Source organism: Eschrichtius robustus, chromosome 20 (genome assembly GCF_028021215.1).
Source record: "Eschrichtius robustus isolate mEscRob2 chromosome 20, mEscRob2.pri, whole genome shotgun sequence".
In the NCBI taxonomy this organism is placed as follows: domain Eukaryota; kingdom Metazoa; phylum Chordata; class Mammalia; order Artiodactyla; family Eschrichtiidae; genus Eschrichtius; species Eschrichtius robustus.
Genome location: NC_090843.1, coordinates 15119535 through 15141724, shown reverse-complemented (window position 1 = coordinate 15141724; position 22190 = coordinate 15119535). Strand labels below are relative to the sequence as shown.

Here is a 22190-nt window from a genome sequence, read left to right as displayed (position 1 = left end):
GAACCTCATGACAGAGGACGCGGCTACCAGTGCGAAATGCCTCGGAGGGGCAAGGAGGATGGTGGGCAGGAAGGAATTGAATCTAGTTAGCTTTATCTGAACTTTCTTATCTATGGCTATTCTAGTCAGCCTGACAGGGGTCACTCAGATTTAGGAACTTGGCAGATTTGGGCACACCATGTGGTACATGGAAGCCAGTCATGGGCCTGCATCCTGCTCTGGAAAGGCTGTAGCCACATCAGACAAGGGATTCAGAAGGCTAGGCGTCTTTGTTTACACTGCTTACTAATCACAGGCTAGGTTAGTCTTGAGTAGGAGTGATTTGTGGTTTGAGGCAAAAGTTTAATTCCCTTTCTCACTAAATTCAAGTAGAATAGTATTTGGATTGTGGCCCACGATGAAATAAATTTAGTTCCTTCAGTCCCACAAAGGGACGGAGGGGATTCCTTCATAGGTGCATCTAAATATAATGCCCCAGTTTAGAATGAGAGCTATTGTTATGTGTTTTTATGTTATGTGTTTTTTATTACTATAAAAAATTAGATAAAAATCAACAGAGGAATAAATTTTTTTTTTAATCAACAGGAAAAAAGGGAAATCTGAATAAACTATGGGCTTTATTTAACACATCAATATTGGTTAATTAGTTGTAACAAAAAGAAATGTACCATACTAATGTTACTGATAGGAGAAACTGGGGGGTGGAGGGGGGAGAAGGGTATATGGACACTCTCTGCTCTATCTGCTCAATTTTTCTGTAACTCTAAAGCTGTTCTAAAAATAGAATCGATTAATAAAATATAATAATAATGAGTGCTACACCAAGGTGTGCTGGGCTGTGAGCAGGAGGAGGTGAAAGGAGTGGTAACCCAGCTGTAGGGACAGACAGGACTGCAAACTGCGGTGAGCACTTGGGGTACTCCAGAGCTAGTTGTGGAACCGGACAGCATGGGAAGCTGGAGACAGCATGTCAGATGCGGCAGCAGCGTGTTGCAGGCACTGTGCTTCGGAGGGCCTTGCCACGGGAACTGCTTAGTAGTTCAGGGGAAGGAGAAAAAGAAGACAGTGAAAACACTGCTGTCACTCATGCAAACCTTGAAGCCCCATGATAACTTCCTCTGCAGCAGTGCCTCATCTTTCTGCTTGTGCGCTCATATTCACGCGCGCATGTGCACACATACACAGTCTCTCTCACCTGGAATGCACACCAGAGGGGGCACACTGCCTTCCCATGCCACCTCCTCCATCTCCACCTACGCACAGCCTCAGCCAGAGCCTCCCCTACTGGTTCCCCAGGCCCCATAGCTTCCTGCATGATTGCTCCCCTGGTCTCCCGATGCTGGCTCCATTATTACTCCATCTCCTCCATGAGTTCTGAAAAGTAAGGTCTCAAAAGATCCTTTGATAGTTTCCTTCTTTCAGTGCTCCCATTGAAGCCCTGCATCTGTGAGTAAAATAAATCTCCCTTGCCTGTGTGACACTTAAGTTGTAGCATATCTGGGCTTCTTTTAAAGCATTATAATCTTGAGAGAACTTGTTTAACTTCATTGTAAATTAGGTTCTCCTGTAAAATAGACAAAATAATAGTACCTGTTGTGAGGGTTAGTTTAATTGATATATGTAACATGCTTGGAACAAGACTTAGTATATAGTAAATCCTCAGTAAATGTTAACTATTGTCATATTATTAGTAATGGGATCCAGTGGCCCATATGTTACATCAAAGGATGAAAGGGCTGTATCAGGGCTGTAGTTTGAAAAGTTGTCACATCGCAGGCCTGCTCCTCAGGGGAGCTTTGCTGTCCACTGTTTAGGATGTGAGCTTTTCAGGGTCATGAAGCTCTTTGAGCCTCCATTTCCCTGTCTTTAAAATAGTGAGTTAGAGGCTGTATTCTTATATTTTAATTCATTGACTCTCAAGGTGTGTTCTAGGACCCCTAGGAAGTTCTCAAGAACCTTTTGAGGGTCCATCAGGTCAAAACTATTTTCATAATAGTATTAAGATGTTCCTTGCCCTTTATACCCTCATACTCTTAAGAATGTACAGTAGAGTTTTCCAGAGGCTACACAATACGTATTATCACAACAGTTTGAAAGCAAAAACTGATATGAGAATCCCGCTGTCTCCTATTAAGCCATGCATTAAAGAGACTGGCATTCTCTCACTTCACTTTTTTTTTTTTTTTTTTTTAAATTTTATTTATTTATTTATTTTTGGCTGTGTTGGGTCTTCGTTTCTGTGCGAGGGCTTTCTCTAGTCACGGCAAGCAGGGGCCACTCTTCATCGCGGCGCGCGGGCCTCTCACTATCGCGGCCTCTCTTGTTGCGGAGCACAGGCTCCAGACGCACAGGCTCAGTAATTGTGGCTCACGGCCCTAGTTGCTCCGCGGCATGTGGGATCTTCCCAGACCAGGGCTCGAACCCGTGTCCCCTGCGTTGACAGGCAGATCCTCAACCACTGCGCCACCAGGGAAGCCCCTCTCACTTCACTTTTTTAAAGTTTTTTTAATTAAAATGTATTTATGTTAACACATAACGGTTTTTAATTATTTTTAAATGAATAAAATTAAAATTTTTTCAGTTTTAATTTCTAACGTGGCAAATATCAGTTGATATAATCTACATAAAAGCTTTTTGGGGTCCTCAATAATTTTTAGAGTGTAAATTAGAAACACCAGTCTAGTTCATTTGACTGGAAGGGAATTCTAGCCTCCCAATCTCTTGGGAAAAGGAAGTCCTGTGTGCACCCACCCTACCTTTCAACTTTCTCCCTTTTCTGTCATCTTTTCTGTCTGCTCTATGTTCTTCATCTTCAGATACTCTGAAGCCCTCTTCTTTCTTCCAAGCCACAGTTTTTTAATTTGTCAATCTCAGTATAATTTTCATTCACTGACCATGAACTTTCTTACCTCCCCCTCTATTACTTGTTGGTTTCTCGACTATCTTAGTTTTCTTTTTCCCATGTACCTGTTCTTTTCTTCTATATCTCTTCCCTTTTCCTGTCATTTTTAACTCCCTCAGGTTGTTTGCTTGCCCTTTACAGTATCTCTCGTCCTCCCTGATTTGTTCCTTAACATTCTAACACTCCTACCTCGTCTTAATTTCTGACACTTACACCCAACTCTATTCTTCAATCAATTAATCCGTTTAATAAATATTGTAAGCACAGATATATACTATTACCTTTGCTGTCACTGCAGCTACAGAAACAAGAGAGACATGATCCCTGTCCTCCTGGAGCTTATAGGGTACACATGATGGTCATTTAGGCTAGAGCTGGGGACAATTGTAAGGTATTTGTCCAGAGTGCCACTTTACTCCCACTGAGGGCAGCCTTGAAAGGATCGTGGAAATCATTAGTAGCAGCAGCAACCATTTATTGCATGTCTACTATGTGTTAGGTATTTTACTTACATTTTCTCATTTAGTTCTCATAGCAACTCTGTGAATTAGGTATCTTTAGCCCTACTCTGCAGATGGAAAAACTAAGACTTATAGAGGATAAGTAACTTGGTTGTGGTCGTAGAGCTAGGAAGTATCAGTATTAAGATTTCTTTTTCCGTCTAGTTACATCAGCCCAGAAGGAACGGTGTCCTGTCCAGGAGGTGGTGGTATAGTGGGAGAAACTCCGGAGCCAGTTGCGGAAATAGAGAGTGTTTGAACTTAGAAATGATATGTCAGAGCAGAGCACCTGAGCTGGGGCAGCCACCAAAGGATCTTGTCCCAAGAGCTTTGTTGCCGTTGAGGTTAGAACTCATTGAAAGGAATGCCTGTCGGGGTAGAGAAGCTCTAACAGGAGCCATCAGCGATGTCTGCCTAAGGTTGCTAAAGGACTGCCTGAGGCTTACCTGGGAAGGGCAGGAGTGACACACGCCAGAGAACCCGCTAACCTGTCTATCATTTCTTTGGCAGAGTGACGTCAGAATCAAGTTCGAGCACAACGGGGAGAGGCGGTAAGTCTGCCTTCTGATGAGTGGCTGTGTTCATGTGTGCTGCATTTCTTAGAAAGCGTTCAGCTTGTGGAAGCCGTTGCCCTGGAGTGATTCCTGTGGGGTCACTGGCTGGGGAATGGGGTTGGTAGGGCATAAAGGGGAAAGTTTCACCCTTGGTTTGGCCTACTGATTGAACCTTGTTTCTGGTCTTAAAATTGGAAGCCATTTCAACTGCTGATGTTTTACTCTTCTGCTCTTATTTTGCTACTGTGAGATCCACCATTGTGCTAGGGGAGGAAGTCAGGACCCCAGCTCTACTGAGTCATGGCTTCCAGACACACTGACACTGTGCCAGCCATGGGCATCAGAGGGAGATGAGGATTCTCCTGTTACGTGGTGCCATTCCCATCCCTGGTAGAGTGTCCCTGGTTTTGTCCACATCAGGGGTCAGGTTGGTGAATTGGAAGTTTTTCTTTTAAATGTCTTGGGACTTCCCTGGTGGCACAGTGGTTAAGAATCCGCCTGCCAGTGCAGCGGATACGGGTTCGAGCCCTGGTCTGGGAAGATCCCACATGCTGCAGAGCAACTAAGCCCTTGCGCCACAACTGCTGAGCCTGTGCTCTAGAGCCTGCGAGCTGCAACTACTGAAGCCTGCGCACCTACAGCCCGTGCTCTGCAACAAGAGAAGCCACCGCAACGAGAAGCCCGCGCACCACAACGAAGAGTAGCCCCTGCTCGCTACAACGAGAGGAAGCCTGTGCTCAGCAATGAAGACCCAACTCAGCGGAAAAAGAAAAAGTTTAAAATGTCTCTAGGTCATGGGAAGCTGCATCAAGTACCTCAGTTGTGAAAGATTTCAGTTCATTTGAGGACATAGAAAGAGGGAGTTTTCAGTCTGCATTCTGTATTTTACCTTGTTAGGGAAGTGAAAGTAATGTTACAAAACCCTTGTATCCTTTTCTCCATTGTCAGTATTTAGTTTTTTGTAGGAAGTCAAGGTAGAAGTTCTCAGTGGAGAAAAATGACTCCACTGAATTTCTCAAGTTATTTTAAGGAAAACCTTTAAGAAAGCATACAGAACTCTGGTCAGGGGATATTTGAGACCCTGTGTGTGCATGTATGTGGCACAAGCATGCGCACAAGCATGCTTTTCAATATCTGTTTTCCCCCTCTTTGCCTTTCTCTCCCATTGATAACTGCCCCGCCCTTTTTCCTTTGCTTTGAGCATTTGGAGGGGCAAAGAGCATACCCATCAGGATAAGATCCACCTACTTTAGGAGTCCCACCAGCGGACCTTAGTGCCTTCAAATGCTCTTGTACTGGTAGTTCTCTACTGCTGGCATCTTTCAGCCCACTTTGAAACTAGCTCCAGAGGAGATCTTTGGCTGCTGTTCTCCCTTAAAAAAAAAAAATTCGGAAGCCTGCAAGGTTGTCAGAGGTTGCCGGATGGAAACATTGTACAAAGAGTGGTCTGCAGAGCCAGGGTTCTGCTGCCGCCATGTGAATTCTAGGGCTGTTCCAGGGCTGGAGGGAAGAAGGTCTTCTGAGCTCTGTCCCCAGCTGTTTGTCCTATGACCTGCCAGTAGCATGGAACTTAAATTGTCACTTCATTGTTGCTCCTTTTCACACTTCTGACCTGACTGGGTTTTGGAGGGATTGCCAAACTTGGAGCAGCAGAGAGTTTTCAGAAGTATGAAGATATGAAATCAAAAGCTCAGTTGTGTTGGAGCCTAATTACACAGTTACGCTCTCCTGAATTCCTGTTCCCTAAGTGGTATGCGGTTAACAGTGAGCGGACTTACACTGAGAAAGTGTATGTGTTTAGTTTCAGAGATGCTGCCAGATCGAAACCACAAATATTTAAGGTGGTCAGGCTTTTGAAGCCCTGAGCGGCAGTGTTGGTATCAAGGTTTTGAAAACTGCATTCTCTTTTTATGGAGCTGTTTTCGGGAGCCATGGCGTTTCACTGTTTGTGTACTGTGTGTGGAATTGAGGACTTTATAAAGTCGGGGTGGGGAAGCCAAGTTCAAGCTGCTCTGTGCCAGACAGCTCTGGTTTCGTGTATTTCATGTCTTAGGATTTTGTAGAAACTGTTATTGTGGGCTTTCTTTACTTTTTACAGGGAGTATGGACAGTATCTACCTAAATGTTGTAGGCCCTTATAGAATAAGAATTTACAGAAAAGAGGAAAGAAGTAGTGACTTTTCCCATTCATCATTGCCAGGTATCCATTCTGGTGGGCTGATTTTCCCTTTGCTTTGGAAGGGTGGGCATCAGACTTCTACCCTTCCTGCCTCTTAGCCTCAGGAGGGCAGAAGAGGACTGTAGATTAGGATCTCCTTCCCTTCGTGTCTGAACACTGGTGAGGATGGTTGTCCTGGGTGTTAGACCCCTCTTTGAAGTACTGGCCTAAAAATGTGTGTTATTCAAGGTGGTAGCAGCAGCTTAGATCTTACCAAACCTGGGAGTGCTGGTTTCTGATCTTGACCAGACTTCTGGGCTGCTTTTGGGGGTCTTGAATGGCTCATCACCAGACCAAATGCAGGAAAATTTATCTCGGAGCCTGATGTTTTTCTAACTGTGCTAGAGACATCTGAGTGATCTCCTGGTATTTTATTCAGAAAGGCTGGCCCTGGGGACTTCCCTGGTGGTGCAGTGGTTAAGAATCTGCCTGCCAAGGCACGGGACATGGGTTCGATCCCTGGTCCAGGAAGATCCCACATGCTGCAGAGCAACTAAGCCTGTGTGCCACAACTACTGAGCCTGCGCTCTAGAGCCTGTGAGCCACAGCTGCTGAGCCTGCAAGCCACAACTGCTGAGCCTGCGTGCTGCAACTACTGAAGCCCGTAGGTCTGGAGCCCATGCTCCACAGCAAGAGAAGCCACCGCAATGAGAAGCCTGTGCACCACAAGGAAGAGTAGCCCCTGCTTGCCACAGCTACAGAAAGCCCACGCGCAGCAACAAAGACCCAATGCAGCCAAAAAAATAAATAAATTTAAGAAAAGAAAAAAAGAAAGAAAGGCTGGCCCCTTTTGAATTAATAGAAAGGTATTCTCTCAAAAGAATCCAGAAAACACTCGTATCTAGATAACCCATATCTAGATCGCACCTAATTATTGCTTGGGACAGTTGATTTGAGGGAAAAAAAATATAAGGATTACAATATGGATGGATTTCTCGGTGGATATAAACTAATACATTCAGCAGTTTAATTTCCAAAAATGAAAGGTAGTGATGGATGAAGGAAAAGTTATAGAGAAATTATCTTCCTGAGATGTTAGGCTTTGTGTGAAGGATAGATTATGGTTTATAGTAATATCCTATCAGTGTTGTTCAGTAGAACTTTCTGCTGTAATGGAAAGGTTCTACAGTAATCCCTTGGTAGCCGAGGAAATTGGTTCCAGGACCCCCTGTGGATACCAAACTCCTTGGATGGTCAAGTCTCTTATATAAAATGGTGCAGTCTTTGCATATAACCTATGTACATCTTCGTGTATACTTTAAATCATCTCTAGATTACTTACAATACCTAATACAATGTAAATGCCATGTAAATAGTTGCCAGCATGCGGCAAATTCAAGTTTTGCTTTTTGGAACTTTCTGGAATTTTTTTCAGATATTTTTGATATGGACCTGTGGATATGGAGGGCCGACTTATAGCTGTGTTCTCCAGTATACTAGGCACTTGCCACATGTATCTAGTGAGCACTTGCAATGTGGCTAGTGGGACTGAAAGAGCCAATTCTAAAATTTAATTTGAATTTAAATAGCCACATGTGACTAGTGGCTACCATATTGAACAGCGCAGTTCTAGGTGATAACAGCTTTTATGGTGCCTACTGATTTCAGCCAGCCAGATTTCACTAAAATCCAGTGGCTTACCTATCAAATTACCCATGACATTTTTCGCAGAACTAGAACAAGTAATCCTAAAATTTATGTGGAATCATAAAAGGCTAAGAGTTGCCAAAGCAATCCTGAGGAAAAAGAACAAAGCAAGAGGCATACCCCTCCCAGACTTCAGGCAATACTACAAAGCTACAGTAATCAAAACAGTGTGGTATTGGCACAAAAACAGACATTTGGATCAATGGAACACACAATAGAGAGCCCAGCAATAAACCCACATTACCTGCCATCAGTTAATCTTTGACAAAGGAGGCAAGAATATACAATGGAGAAAAGACAGTCTCTTCAGCAAGTGGTGTTGGGAAAGCTGGACAGCCCCGTGAAAATCAATGAAGTTAGAACACACCCTTACACCATAAACAAAAACAAACTCAGAATGGCTTGAAGACTTAAATATAAGACATGACACCATAAAACTCCTAGAAGAGAACATAAGCAAAACATTCTCTGACATAAATCATACTGTTTTCTTAGGTCAGTCTGCCAAGGCAAGAGAAATAAAAGGAAAAATAAACAAATGAGACCTAATCAAACTTACAAGCTTTTGCACAGCAAAGGAAACCATAAACAAAACGAAAAGACATCCTATGGACTGGGAGAAAATATTTGCAAATTGATGCAACTGACAAGGGCTTAATTTCCAAAATATACAAACGGCTCATACAACTCAATAACAAAGAAACAAACAGCCCAATCGAAAAATGGGCAGAAGACCTAGATAGACATTTCTCCATAGAAGACATACAGGTTGCCAACAGGCACATGAAAAGATGCTCAACATCGCTAACTGTTAGAGAAGTGCAAATCAAAACTACAATGAGGTATAACCTCACACTGGTCAGAATGGCCATCATTACAAAGTCTACAAATAACTAGTGCTGGAAAGGGTGTGGAGAAAAGGCAACCCTCCTACACTGTCGATGGGAATGTAAATTGGTGCAGCCACTATGGAAAACAGTATGGAGATTCCTCAAAAAAGTAAAAGTAAAGTTGTCATATGATCCAGCAATCCCACTCCTGGGCATATATCCAGACAAAACTATAATTCAAAAGATACATGCACCCCTATGTTCATAGCAGCACTATTTACAATAGTCAAGACATGGAAACAACCTAAATGTCCATCGACAGATGAATGGATAAAGAAGATGTGATATGGGGCTTCTCTGGTGGCGCAGTGGTTGAGAATCTGCCTGCCAGTGCAGGGGACACGGGTTCAAGCCCTGGTCTGGGAAGATCCCACATGCCGCGGAGCAACTGGGCCTGTGAGCCACAATTACTGAGCCTGCGCATCTGGAGCCTGTGCTCCGCAACGAGAGAGGCCGCAATTTTGAGAGGCCCGCGCACCGTGATGAAGAGTGGCCCCTGCTTGCCACAACTAGAGAAAGCTCTTGCACAGAAACGAAGACCCAACACAGCCATAAATAAATAAATTAATTAATTAAAAAAAAAAAAGAAGATGTGATACGTATATACAATGGAATACTACTCAGCCATAAAAAAGAACGAAATTAAAAAAAAAAAAAAGAACGAAATAATGCCATTTGCAGCAACATGGATGGAACTAAAGATTATCATACTAAGTGAAGTAAGTCAGAAAGAGAAAGACAGGACTTCCCTGGTGGCACAGTGGTTAAGAATCCGCCTGCCAGCGCAGGGGACACGGGTTTGAGCCCTGGTCTGGGAAGATCCCACATGCTGTGGAGCAACTAAGCCCATGCGCCACAACTACTGAGCCTGCACTCTAGAGCCCGCGAGCCACAACTGCTGAGCCCACGTGCCACAACTACTGAAGCCCGCGCTCCTGGAGCCCGTGCTCTGCAACAAGAGAAGCCACCGTAATGAGAAGGCTGTGCACCGCAAGGAAGAGTAGCCCCTGATCACCGCAACTAGAGGAAGCCCGCACGCAGCGATGAAGAACCGACACAGCCAAAAATAAATAAATAAATAAATTTATTTTAAAAAAAGAGAAAGACAAATACCATATGATATCACTTATATGTGGAATCTAAAATATGACACAAATGAACTTGTCTATGAAACAGAAACAGACTCGCAGACATAGAGAACAGACTTGTGGTTGCCAGCGGGGAGGGGGGTGGGGGAGGGATGGATTGGGAGTTTGGGATTAGCAGATGCAAACTATTGTATATAGAATGGATAAACAAGATCCTACCATATAGCACAGGGAACTATATCCAATATCCTATGATAAACCATAATGGAAAAGAATATGAAAAAGAATGCATGTATATGTATAACTAAATCACTTTGCTATGCAGGAGAAATTAATACAACATTGTAAAATCAACTATACTTCAATAAAATAAATTTTTTAAAAAATGGCTTAGATCCCTCTTTCCTGTGGCTTATTGCTTCTTCCTCTGGTTATACCACTTCCCACTCTGGGGGAGCAGGGAGTATATGGAAGAACCACACACTTCTTCCTGTCAGTATGGAGGAGGGCAAGAACTATAGAGGCTGATGGCTGAGTGCTGCTAGTCTGCCACACACTAGTCTGATTTCATCTAAGTCTAACAGATTAAGGTGGTTTTAATATACATTTTCCCCTATCACATTAAGCATCTTTTCATGTGTTTATTAGCCATTCATCATATCCTTTGCTTGTGTTTCTATTGGATTGTCTTTTTCTTATTGATTTTTGCAAGTATTTTCTCCAAGTTTGGTATTTCTTTTTAACTTTGTGGATGGTTTATTTTCCCATCAAAGTTTAAATTTTTGTTGTCAAACTTCTCTTCTTCCTTTTTGTCTTCTCTATTTTATGTAATGCTTAGGAAGACCTTCCCTACTCTAATATTTTTTTCAATCCTATATTTTCTTTATATATATATGTATGTATATATATAATATACATGGGTTTCTGATATTCTCTTCTGTTTATCTCTTTGCTTTTTTTTTTTAATATTTGGTTGCGTGGGGTCTTAGTTGCGGCAGGCGGGCTTCTTAGTTGTGGCTCATGGGCTCCTTAGTTGCAGCACGTGGACTCCTTAGTTGTGGCATGTGAACTCTTAGTTGCGGAAGGCGTGTGAGATCTAGTTCCCTGACAAGGGATGGAACCCGGGACCCCTGCATTGGGAGCGTGGAGTCTTATCCACTGCGCCACCAGGGAAGTCCCTCTTTGCTTATTTTTGTTTTAATTATTTAAGTTTTAGAGTGTTGGGTTGGTCCCATATAAAATTGCCACTTTTATATGCAAAAGTGGTTGACTACGTCCAGTATCATATAGTTAAACCTAATGCATTAATTAAAGCTTTTTATTAAAAAAATTTGAAGCACACACAAAAATAGAATATGATACTCAACCCCCAAGGACCTGTCACCCAGCTTCAACATTATCAACATTTTGCCAACCTTGTTTCATCTATCCCCACTTGTAAATTTTGCTGTGACATTTAATGACAAATCATTTTAAGACCTCTTTGAGCATGTTCTTACTCTACCATCTATTTATAGAAATTGTTCTTTGAACTGACCTGGAGAGTCTCTCTAGAAAAGCATCAATATCAACACTACTTACATGCACACATGTGTCACTGGTTAAGAAAACTGATCAGGCATATAACCAACTCAAGGGGAATTCCTGTGACTATGGCAGGAAATGTCAGTTCTGAGGATAATCAGCATTGAGATTACTGTGGCATCTCAAAAATGAACAATGGAAGAGACCTTTCACGTCCTGGAGTTGAGTCGTTTAGGAGTTAAGACCATGTTTTCAGGACTGCTGCTCCAATCCCCAGGTTTTCTTCCTAACAGGAATGTTTGAAGCATAGTTTTTAAATCCAGGTATCCTCCTATGATACTGCACTGTCAATGACCAAAAGAGCTGAGCTGAAGTGGAAGAACAATGGTTGAGATTGAGTACTGCTCATAGGTACTATTGACAAACCTGAGAGATGCTCAGAAGAAGGGTGAAAAGATAAAGGTAGATGTAAGAGAAGAAAAAAATACAGAGAAAGGCAAGCTGCATGAAAAATAAAGAGAATTCTATGTTGAAAAGAAAAGGAAGATAACACTCAGGAGCCATAGCTTCTAAACCCTGCATTTAAAATATACAGTTAACCATGATTTCTGTTCCTTTTCAGAATTATAGCATTCAGCCGGCCTGTGAGATATGAAGATGTGGAGCACAAGGTGACGACAGTGTTTGGGCAGCCTCTTGATCTACATTACATGAACAATGAGGTACGAAAGGTGGATGGTGTGCGGGCAAGGGAGGCACAGCTGCCTACCTTTTTTCTCTCTGTTTAACTGAGGATTTCCTAGTTTGTTCCTTTAATGTCATCTGCAGGTTTTCATTGTCTGGGGCCTCTTTTCTTAATTCCAGTAATTCTGCGATTTCTCTTTTTTACTACATGGGAGGTTACGTAGCTATGTCCATTCCCTCTGCTCATTCAATGCTGGTAGCTCTGATACTCCATGGTGGAATCAGGTACGGGATTAGGTTCAGGGCTTATATTGTCTCCTTTACATTTTGTAGGTTATCTTTTTCCTTCCAGCACAGCCTTAGTAGCAGAGGGTTCAGTAGGGCTGGGGAGGTGTGGAAAACTGGTGGGTAGATCCTCTAGATCTCTAGACAGGCATAAATGCTGGATTCTTCTCTCAGAGTTTAACTTCTGATTGTAGCTGGTTCCAAACGTTAGCACCTACTCTAATGATTTCTTTAACTCTTAGTCCTCCTGACCCCTCCCGACAGCCATTTTATTTATTCATACTTTGAACATCACCCAGGAAGGAATTCTTTTGAATGTCAGTTACTTGGCTGCTTTCCCAGCTCCAAGGAACGTGCTAGAGGCTGCAGTCTGCTTAGGCTGGTGCTTTGCATTAGTCTGAAAGGCACTGTGTTTGTGCCCAGTAAGGAGCCTGCACCTTGAGGGAACTGAGTTGGGGGGCAAGACAGGAAAGCTGGGCAACCTCATGGTTCTTTTGAGAGTCAGGTCCTTACTTTGTAGTTTTTCTTGTCTTTTTTTTAAAATTTATTTATTTATATTTATTTAATTTTGGCTGCGTTGGGTCTTAGTAGCTGTGCGGTCTTTCTCTAATTTCGGTGAGCAGGGGCTACTCTTCGTTGAGGTGCACGCTCTTCTCATTGCAGTGGCTTCTCTTGTTGCAGAGCGTGTGCTCTAGGCACGCAGGCTTCAGTAGTTGTGGCACACGGGCTCAGTAGTTGCGGCTTGCGGGCTCCAGAGCACAGGCTCAGTAGTTGTGGCACACGGGCTTAGTTGCTCCGTGGCATGTGGGATCTTCCCAGACCAGAGCTTGAACCCATGTCCCCTGCATTGGCAGGCAGATTCTTAACCACTGTGCCACCAGGGAAGCCCCCTTACTTTGTAGTTTTATTTTATTGGTTGAAAAGTTAAGAATTTCCTCTACTTTGGGGCTTAAATCTGTAGGAGATGAGATTTGTTGGCAAAAACTCTGTGGTCCTCTTCATATAAAATGTACAACCACAACTGGATATATGCACTGCCAAATAGTTAACAAAAATAACACCATCTGATTTTTGCTTTTTGGATAAATTTTAGAAATACAGCAAATTTGAAAAATAAACCACTAACTCTATAGTTAATAAATAACACAGATGTAAGTATTTTAAAGTATGGAAAGTAACACATTTTAAATACAGGATATGAGAACCCTCCCAAATACAAATGTCAAATCCATAGAAGTTTAAAAAATTTCAGCTCAAGCATCAATGACTATATAAGAAAGTGAGGCTAAAGTCAGCTAGCCAATCAGCATTAAAGAAGGTGTTCTTTAGTTAGTAAAGACTTTTCTGGATGATTTAGTACTACTTGTTTCTCTTTCCATTAATATTTCCATTAAGAATTTCAGATGTCCCAAAATCCGTTTTCAAACTCTTTTGCCAAGGGAGTGACTGCCCAGAATGTTGGGCATTCCTTTATTCAAATGTTTATACAGATACTGATTTTAAAGCCAAATATAAGTAATTGTCATTATTTTTTGAGTCAGTGAAGACTAATTTATTTGAGCATTTATTTTTCATCACTTTGTTTTTTGTTGTTTTTTGTTTTTGTTTTTTGGCCACGCTGCATGGCTTGCAGGATCTCAGTTCCCCGACCAGGGATTGAACCTGGGCCATGGCAGTGAAAGCCTGGAATCCTAACCACTAGGCCACCAGGGAACTCCCATAATTGTTACTATTTTAAATCATTCATGTCTTTCTGTAGTCTGCTAATGTCAGTGACCAAGAATTGACTAATTTACATCTTATTAATTTCAAATGTCTCAACTATTTTTCTTTTCTTTGCCCTCTAAACCCTGCCTTGTCAGGATTTGTGAACCACAAATGAAAAAATCTGTTGAGATTTTATTTTATTTATGTTTATATTTTTGTAATAATAGCTTTATTGAGATATAATTCACCTACCATAGAATTTACCCTTTTATTTTTAAATTTACATTTTAAACTGTATAATTCAGTGGTTTTAGTGTATTCACAGAGTTGTGTAACTAACATCACTACCTGATTCCAGAACTTTTTCATCACCCCAAAGAGAAATCCTTTACTTCTTAGGAGTCACTTCCCATTCTCCCCACTCCCCAGTCCCTGGCAACCACTTATTTACTTTCTGTCTCTCTGGATTTGCCTGTTATGAACATTTCATATATATGGAATCACACAATATGTGGCCTTTTGTGTTTGGCTTCTTTCACTAAGCATGTTTTCAAGGCTCATCTATGTTGTAGCATGTCTCATACTTCATTCCTTTTTATGGCTGAATAATATTCCATTATATGGATATACCACATTTTGTGTATCCATTCATCTGTTGATGGACACTTGAGTTGTTTTCACTTTTGGCTATTGTAAATAATGCTGCTATGAACATTTGTGTACAAATTTTTATATGTACAAATGTTTTCAATTCTCTAAAATATACCTAAGAGTGGAATGGTGGTTCTTGTAGAAACTCTGTATTTAACTTTTGGAGGAACTGCCCAACTTTCGCATATCAACTGGTACCACTTTACATTCCTACCAGCAGTGTACGAGGGTTGCAATTTCTCTACATCCTCACCAATACTTGTGATTCTCTCTTTTTTTTTTTTTCTTTTTTAAAAAAATTATAGCCATCCTAGTAGGCGTGAAGTGGTATCTCATTGTGGTTTTTAATTTTCATTTCCTTAATGACTAATGATGTTGAGTATCTTTTCATGTGCTTATTAGCCATTTGTTTATTTTCTTTGGACAAATATCTATTCAAATCCTTTGCCCTTTTAAAAAATTGGATTGTTTGTCCTTTTATTGTTGAATTGTAAGAGTTCTTTATATATTCTGGATACTAGACCCTTATCATACATTTGCAAAATTGTAGTTGTTTTTTTTTTTTTTTAAGTTAAAACCTACTCCAGTAATTTATCTTCCCCTATCTCCACCCGCCCCTTCCCCACCTCCCCCAACACCAGTCCTTATTTATCCCTACTTTGAATGTTACCCAGGAAGGAATTCTTTTACAATATGATATGACTTGTAAAATTTTCTCCCATTCCATGGGTTGTCTTGAGGTTTTATTTTATTTTATTTTTTATTTATTTATTTTTTTTATATATACAAATATTTAATTATGTACTGAAAATAAATTACAGGAAAGAACTTTAAAATGCAACAGTGGACAAAGTCACGATGAACATTCCCACTGAATTTCCTTGGCTGGGGGTGTGGTGAGACTGCAGTGCTCAAGAAGATAAATATCACAAATATAACAAAAACTTCAAATTGTCTCTGCACTCACACACTGACATGAGCCACAAACATTCCTTCACAGGGACTGTACTCATTAGCCTACCACAGAACCAGATTTTGTCATAAACTACAAAACTTTTAATACAAAATCATATTTATATATTTATAATTCATATACTTGCCCTGTCTGTGATTTTAGAAAATAAAAGCTACACGCTGTATAGATACTCTTAACTCATAGCTGTAGGTAACATTTTTTTTTTTTTTTCACAAACACACACTGCATTTTATTTTTACAAGAGGTAAATAGACTGACACCAAGCATTGTAAATGGATGACCACAACAAAAGCAACAATGATTGATTGCAATTACCAAACATGAAACACACTCATACTATGTCATAATATTGACATTCAGTCCAGTAATCCTCCACTGTAACAGCTCCTTTACTTTGCAGTGAAAATTGATTTGTATATTCTTTGCCTCTGAGTCCTTGTGGGATTTTTTTTTTTTTTAATTCAGACAGAAAGTCACAAAAATTATACTCATCCTCATCAGTTCACTCAGTCCCATGTAATTAATTTTTTTTTTTTCATCTTGATCTTTTGTTAGCACTTTTATGAGTTCATCAGTTTTTCATTAGAGTTCTGAAAATGCTTATTCATTCAGTTCAGCAGTACAGTCAGTTACCAGAAACCTGTACTTGTCAGAGTCTTTTCCATGAATTTCTTGAAGATGAAAGCCTTTTATAGGAACATATTTGCAAAAGCATCAGAGTACACCCAGAACTGTCTGTAAATGACAAAAGACTTAAAAATGACCACTGTTAAAGATTTGATGAAAGTTCATAATAATGCAGTTGACAAGAACATTAGTTATTTCTGAGATATACATTTTAAAGTAATAACTAGGATTATTACTTATAACATTATACCAGAACATATAAGATTTTTAGAAATTTCATGTAATGTCTGAAACATTTATATTAACATATTTCCATACATATTTCCATACAAATACAAATATAAGATTTTTAGAAATTTCATGTAATGTCTGAAACATTTATATTAACATATTTCCATACATATTTCCATACAAATACAAATATAAGATTTTTAGAAATTTCATGTATTGTCTGAAACATTTATATTAACATATTTCCATACAAATTACCCAATGAAAGTTTAGTATTAGTTGTTTTGTTTGTTTGTTTGTTTATACTGCAGGTTCTTATTAGGCATCAATTTTATACACATCAGTGTGTACATGTCAATCCCAATCGCCCAATTCAGCAAACCACCATCCCCACCCCACCGCAGTTTTCCCCCCTTGGTGTCCATATGTCCATTCTCTACATCTGTGTCTCAACTTCTGCCCTGCAAACCGGCTCATCTGTACCATTTTTCTAGGTTCCACATACATGCATTAATATACGATATTTGTTTTTCTCTTTCTGACTTACTTCACTCTGTATGACAGTCTCTAGATCCATCCACTTCTCAACAAATGACTCAGTTTCGTTCCTTTTTATGGCTGAGTAATATTCCATTGTATATATGTACCACATCTTCTTTATCCATTCGTCTGTTGATGGGCATTTAGGTTGCTTCCATGACCTGGCTATTGTAAACAGTGCTGCAATGAACATTCGGGTGCATGTGTCTTTTTGAATTACGGTTTGCTCTGGGTATATGCCCAGTAGTGGGATTGCTGGGTCATATGGTAATTGTATTTTTAGTTTTTTAAGGAACCTCCATATTGTTCTCCATAGTGGCTGTATCAATTTACATTCCCACCAACAGTGCAAGAGGGTTCCCTTTTCTCCACACCCTCTCCAGCATTTGTTGTTTGTAGATTTTCTGATGATGCCCATTCTAACAGGAGTGAGGTGATACCTCACTGTAGTTTTGATTTGCATTTCTCTAATAATTAGTGATGTTGAGCATCTTTTCATGTGCTTCGTGGCCGCCTGTATGTCTTCTTTGGAGAAATGTCTATTTAGGTCTTCTGCCCATTTTTGGATTGGGGTGTTTGTTTCTTTAATATTGAGCTGAATGAGCTGTTTATATATTTTGGAGATTAATCCTTTGTCCGTTGACTCGTTTGCAAATATTTTCTCCCATTCTGAGGGTTGTCTTTTCGTCTTGTTTATGGTTTCCTTTGCTGTGCAAAAGCTTTGAAGTTTCATGAGGTCCCATTTGTTTATTTTTCTTTTTATTTCCATTCCTCTAGGAGGTGGATCAAAAAAGATCTTGCTGTGATTTATGTCAAAGAGTGTTCTTCCTATGTTTTCCTCTAAGAGTTTCATAGTGTCCAGTCTTATATTTAGGTCCCTAATCCATTTTGAGTTTATTTTTGTGTATGGTGTTAGGGAGTATTCTAATTTCATTCTTTTACATGTAGCTGTCCAGTTTTCCCAGCACCACTTATTGAAGAGACTGTCTTTTCTCCATTGTATATCTTTGCCTCCTTTGTCATAGATTAGTTGACCATAGGTGCGTGGGTTAATCTCTGGGCTTTCTATCTTGTTCCATTGATCTGTGTTTCTGATTTTGTGCCAGTACCATATTGTCTTGATTACTGTAGCTTTGTAGTATAGTCTGAAGTCAGGGAGTCTGATTGCTCCAGCTCCATTTTTTTGCCTCAAGACTGCTTTGGCTATTCGGGGTCTTTTGTGTCTCCATACAAATTTTAAGATGATTTGTTCTAGCTCCGTAAAAAATGCCATTGGTAATTTGATAGGGATTGCATTGAATCTGTAGATTGCTTTGGGTAGTATACTCGTTTTCACAATGTTGATTCTTCCAATCCAAGAACATGGTATATCTCTCCATCTGTTGGTATCATCTTTAATTTCTTTCATCAGTGTCTTATAGTTTTCTGCATACAGGTCTTTTGTCTCCCTAGGTAGGTTTATTCCTAGGTATTTTATTCTTTTTGTTGCAATGGTAAATGGGAGTGTTTCCATAATTTCTCTTTCAGATTTTTCATCATTAGTGTATAGGAATGCAAGAGATTTCTGTGCATTAATGTTGTATCCTGCAACGTTACCATATTCATTAATTAGCTCTAGCAGTTTTCTGGTGGCAGTTTTAGGATTCTCTATGTATAGTATCATGTCATCCGCAAACAGTGACAGTTTTACTTCTTCTTTTCCAATTTGTATTCCTTTTATTTCTTTTTCTTCTCTGATTGCCGTGGCTAGGACTTCCAGAACTATGTTGAATAATAGTGGTGAGAGTGGACATCCTTGTCTCGTTCCTGATCTTAGAGGAAATGCTTTCAGTTTTTCACCATTGAGAATGATGTTTGCTGTGGGTTTGTCATATATGGCCTTTATTATGTTGAGGTAGGTTCCCTCTGTGCCCACTTTCTGGAGAGTTTTTATCAGAAATGGGTGTTGAATTTTGTCAAAAGCTTTTTCTGCATCTATTGAGATGATCATATGGTTTTTATTCTTCAATTTGTTAATATGGTGTATCACATTGATTGATTTGCGTATATTGAAGAATCCTTGCATCCCTGGGATAAATCCCACTTGGTCGTGGTGTATGATCCTTTTAATGTGTTGTTGGATTCTGTTTGCTAGTATTTTGTTGAGGATTTTTGCATCTATATTCATCAGTGATATTGGTCTGTAATTTTCTTTTTTTGTAGTGTCTTTGTCTGGTTTTGGTATCAGGGTGATGGTGGCCTCATAGAATGAGTTTGGGAGTGTTCCTTCCTCTGCAATTTTTGGGAAGAGTTTGAGAAGGATGGGTGTTAGCTCTTCTCTAAATGTTTGATAGAATTCACCTGTGGAGCCATCTGGTCCTGGACTTTTGTTTGTTGGAAGATTTTTAATCACAGTTTCAATTTCATTACTTGTGATTGGTCTGTTCATATTTTCTGTTTCTTCCTGGTTCAGTCTTGGAAGTTTATACCTTTCTAAGAATTTGTCCATTTCTTCCAGGTTGTCCATTTTATTGGCATAAAGTTGCTTGTAGTAGTCTCTTAGGATGCTTTGTATTTCTGCAGTGTCTGTTGTAACTTCTCCTTTTTCATTTCTGATTTTATTGATTTGAGTCCTCTCCCTCTTTTTCTTGATGAGTCTGGCTAATGGCTTATCAATTTTGTTTATCTTCTCAAAGAACCAACTTTTAGTTTGATTGATCTTTGCTATTGTTTTCTTTGTTTCTACTTCATTTATTTCTGCTCTGATCTTTATGATTTCTTTCCTTCTGCTAACTTTGGGTTTTGTTTGTTCTTCTTTCTCTAGTTTCTTTAGGTGTGAGGTTAGATTGTTTACTTGAGATTTTTCTTGTTTCTTGAGGTAGGCTTGTATAGCTATAAACTTCCCTCTTAGAACTGCTTTTGCTGCATCCCATAGGTTTTGGGTCGTCGTGTTTTCATTGTCATTTGTCTCTAGGTATTTTTTTATTTTCTCTTTGATTTCTTCAGTGATCTCTTGGTTATTTAGTAACGTATTGTTTCGCCTCCATGTGTTTGTCTTTTTTACGTTTTTTTCCCTGTAATTCATTTCTAATCTCATAGCGTCGTGGTCAGAAAAGATGCTTGATATGATTTCAGTTTTCTTAAATTTACTGAGGCTTGATTTGTGACCCAAGATGTGATCTATCCTGGAGAATGTTCCGTGCGCACTTGAGAAGAACGTGTAATCTGCTGTTTTTGGATGGAATGTCCTATATATATCAATTAAATCTATCTGGTCTATTGTGTCATTTAAAGCTTCTGTTTCCTTATTTATTTTCATTTTGGATGATCTGTCCATTGGTGTAAGTGAAGTGTTAAAGTCCCCCACTATTATTGTGTTACTGTCGATTTCCTCTTTTATAGCTGTTAGCAGTTGCCTTATGTATTGAGGTGCTCCTATGTTGGGTGCATATATATTTATAATTGTTATATCTTCTTCTTGGATTGATCCCTGGATCATTATGTAGTGTCCTTCCTTGTCTCTTGTAACATTCTTTATTTTAAAGTCTATTTTATCTGATATGAGTATAGCTACTCCAGCTTTCTTTTGATTTCCATTTGCATGGAATATCTTTTTCCATCCCCTCACTTTCAGTCTGTATGTGTCCCTAGGTCTAAAGTGGGTCTCTTGTAGACAGCATATATATGGGTCTTGTTTTTGTATCCATTCAGCCAGTCTATGTCTTTTGGTTGGGGCATTTAATCCATTCACGTTTAAGGTAATTACCGATATGTATGTTCCTATGACCATTTTCTTAATTGTTTTGGGTTTGTTTTTGTAGGTCTTTTTCTTCTCTTGTGTTTCCCACTTAGAGAAGTTCCTTTAGCATTTGTTGTAGAGCTGGTTTGGTGGTGCTGAATTCTCTTAGCTTCTGCTTGTCTGTAAAGCTTTTGATTTCTCCATCAAATCTAAATGAGATCCTTGCCGGGTAGAGTAATCTTGGTTGTAGGTTCTTGCCTTTCATCACTTTAAGTATATCATGCCACTCCCTTCTGGCTTGCAGAGTTTCTGCTGAGAAATCAGCTGTTAACCTTATGGGAGTTCCCTTGTATGTTATTTGTCGTTTTTCCCTTGCTGCTTTCAATAATTTTTCTTTGTCTTTAATTTTTGCCACTTTGATTACTATGTGTCTCGGCGTGTTTCTCCTTGGGTTTATCCTGTATGGGACTCTCTGCGCTTCCTGGACTTGGGTGGCTATTTCCTTTCCCATGTTAGGGAAGTTTTCGACTATAATCTCTTCAAATATTTTCTCTGGCCCTTTCTCTCTCTCTTCTCCTTCTGGGACCCCTATAATGCGAATGTTGTTGCGTTTAATGTTGTCCCAGAGGTCTCTTAGGCTGTCTTCATTTCTTTTCATTCTTTTTTCTTTAGTCTGTTCCGCAGCAGTGAATTCCACCATTCTGTCTTCCAGGTCACTTATCCATTCTTCTGCCTCAGTTATTCTGCTATTGATTCCTTCTAGTGTATTCTTCATTTCAGTTATTGTATTGTTCATCTCTGTTTGTTTGTTCTTTGATTCTTCTAGGTCTTTGTTAAACATTTCTTGCATCTTCTCAATCTTTGCCTCCATTCTTCTTCTGAGGTCCTGGATCATCTTCACTATCATTATTCTGAATTCTTTTTCTGGAAGGTTGCCTATCTCCACTTCATTTAGTTGTTTTTCTGGGGTTTTTTCTTGTTCCTTCATCTGATATATAGCCCTCTGCCTTTTCATCTTGTCTATCTTTCTGTAACTGTGGGTTTTGGTCCACAGGCTGCAGGATTGTAGTGTTTCTTGATTCTGCTGTCTGCCCTCTGGTGGTTGAGGCTATCTAAGAGGCTTGATGGGAGGCTCTGGTGGTGGGTAGAGCTGACTGTTGCTGTGGCGGACAGAGCTCCGTAACACTTTAATCCACTTGACTGTTGATGGGTGGGGCTGGGTTCCCTCCCTGTTGGTTGTTTTGCCTGAGGCAACCCAACACTGGAGCCTACCTGGGCTCTTTGATGGGGTTAATGGCAGACTCTGGGAGGGCTCACGCCAAGGAGCACTTCCCAGAACCTCCGCTGCCAGTGTCCTTGTCCCCACGGTGAAACAGAGCCACCCTCTGCCTCTGCAGGAGACCCCCCAACACCAGCAGGTGGGTCTGGTTCAGTCTCCCCCAGGGTCA

General features: G+C 40.1%; 1 protein-coding gene across 2 annotated transcripts in view; it reads left to right on the top strand.

Moving 5' to 3' along the window:
• MAP3K3 (mitogen-activated protein kinase kinase kinase 3) overlaps positions 1-22190 on the top strand; it is a 69105-nt gene that overhangs the window by 15602 nt on the left and 31313 nt on the right. For both annotated transcript variants that reach the window (XM_068530690.1, XM_068530691.1), the window contains exons 4-5: positions 3913-3953; positions 11946-12045. In XM_068530690.1, coding sequence (XP_068386791.1) covers positions 3913-3953; positions 11946-12045 — 141 coding nt within the window. The remainder of the gene's footprint in view (positions 1-3912; positions 3954-11945; positions 12046-22190) is intronic.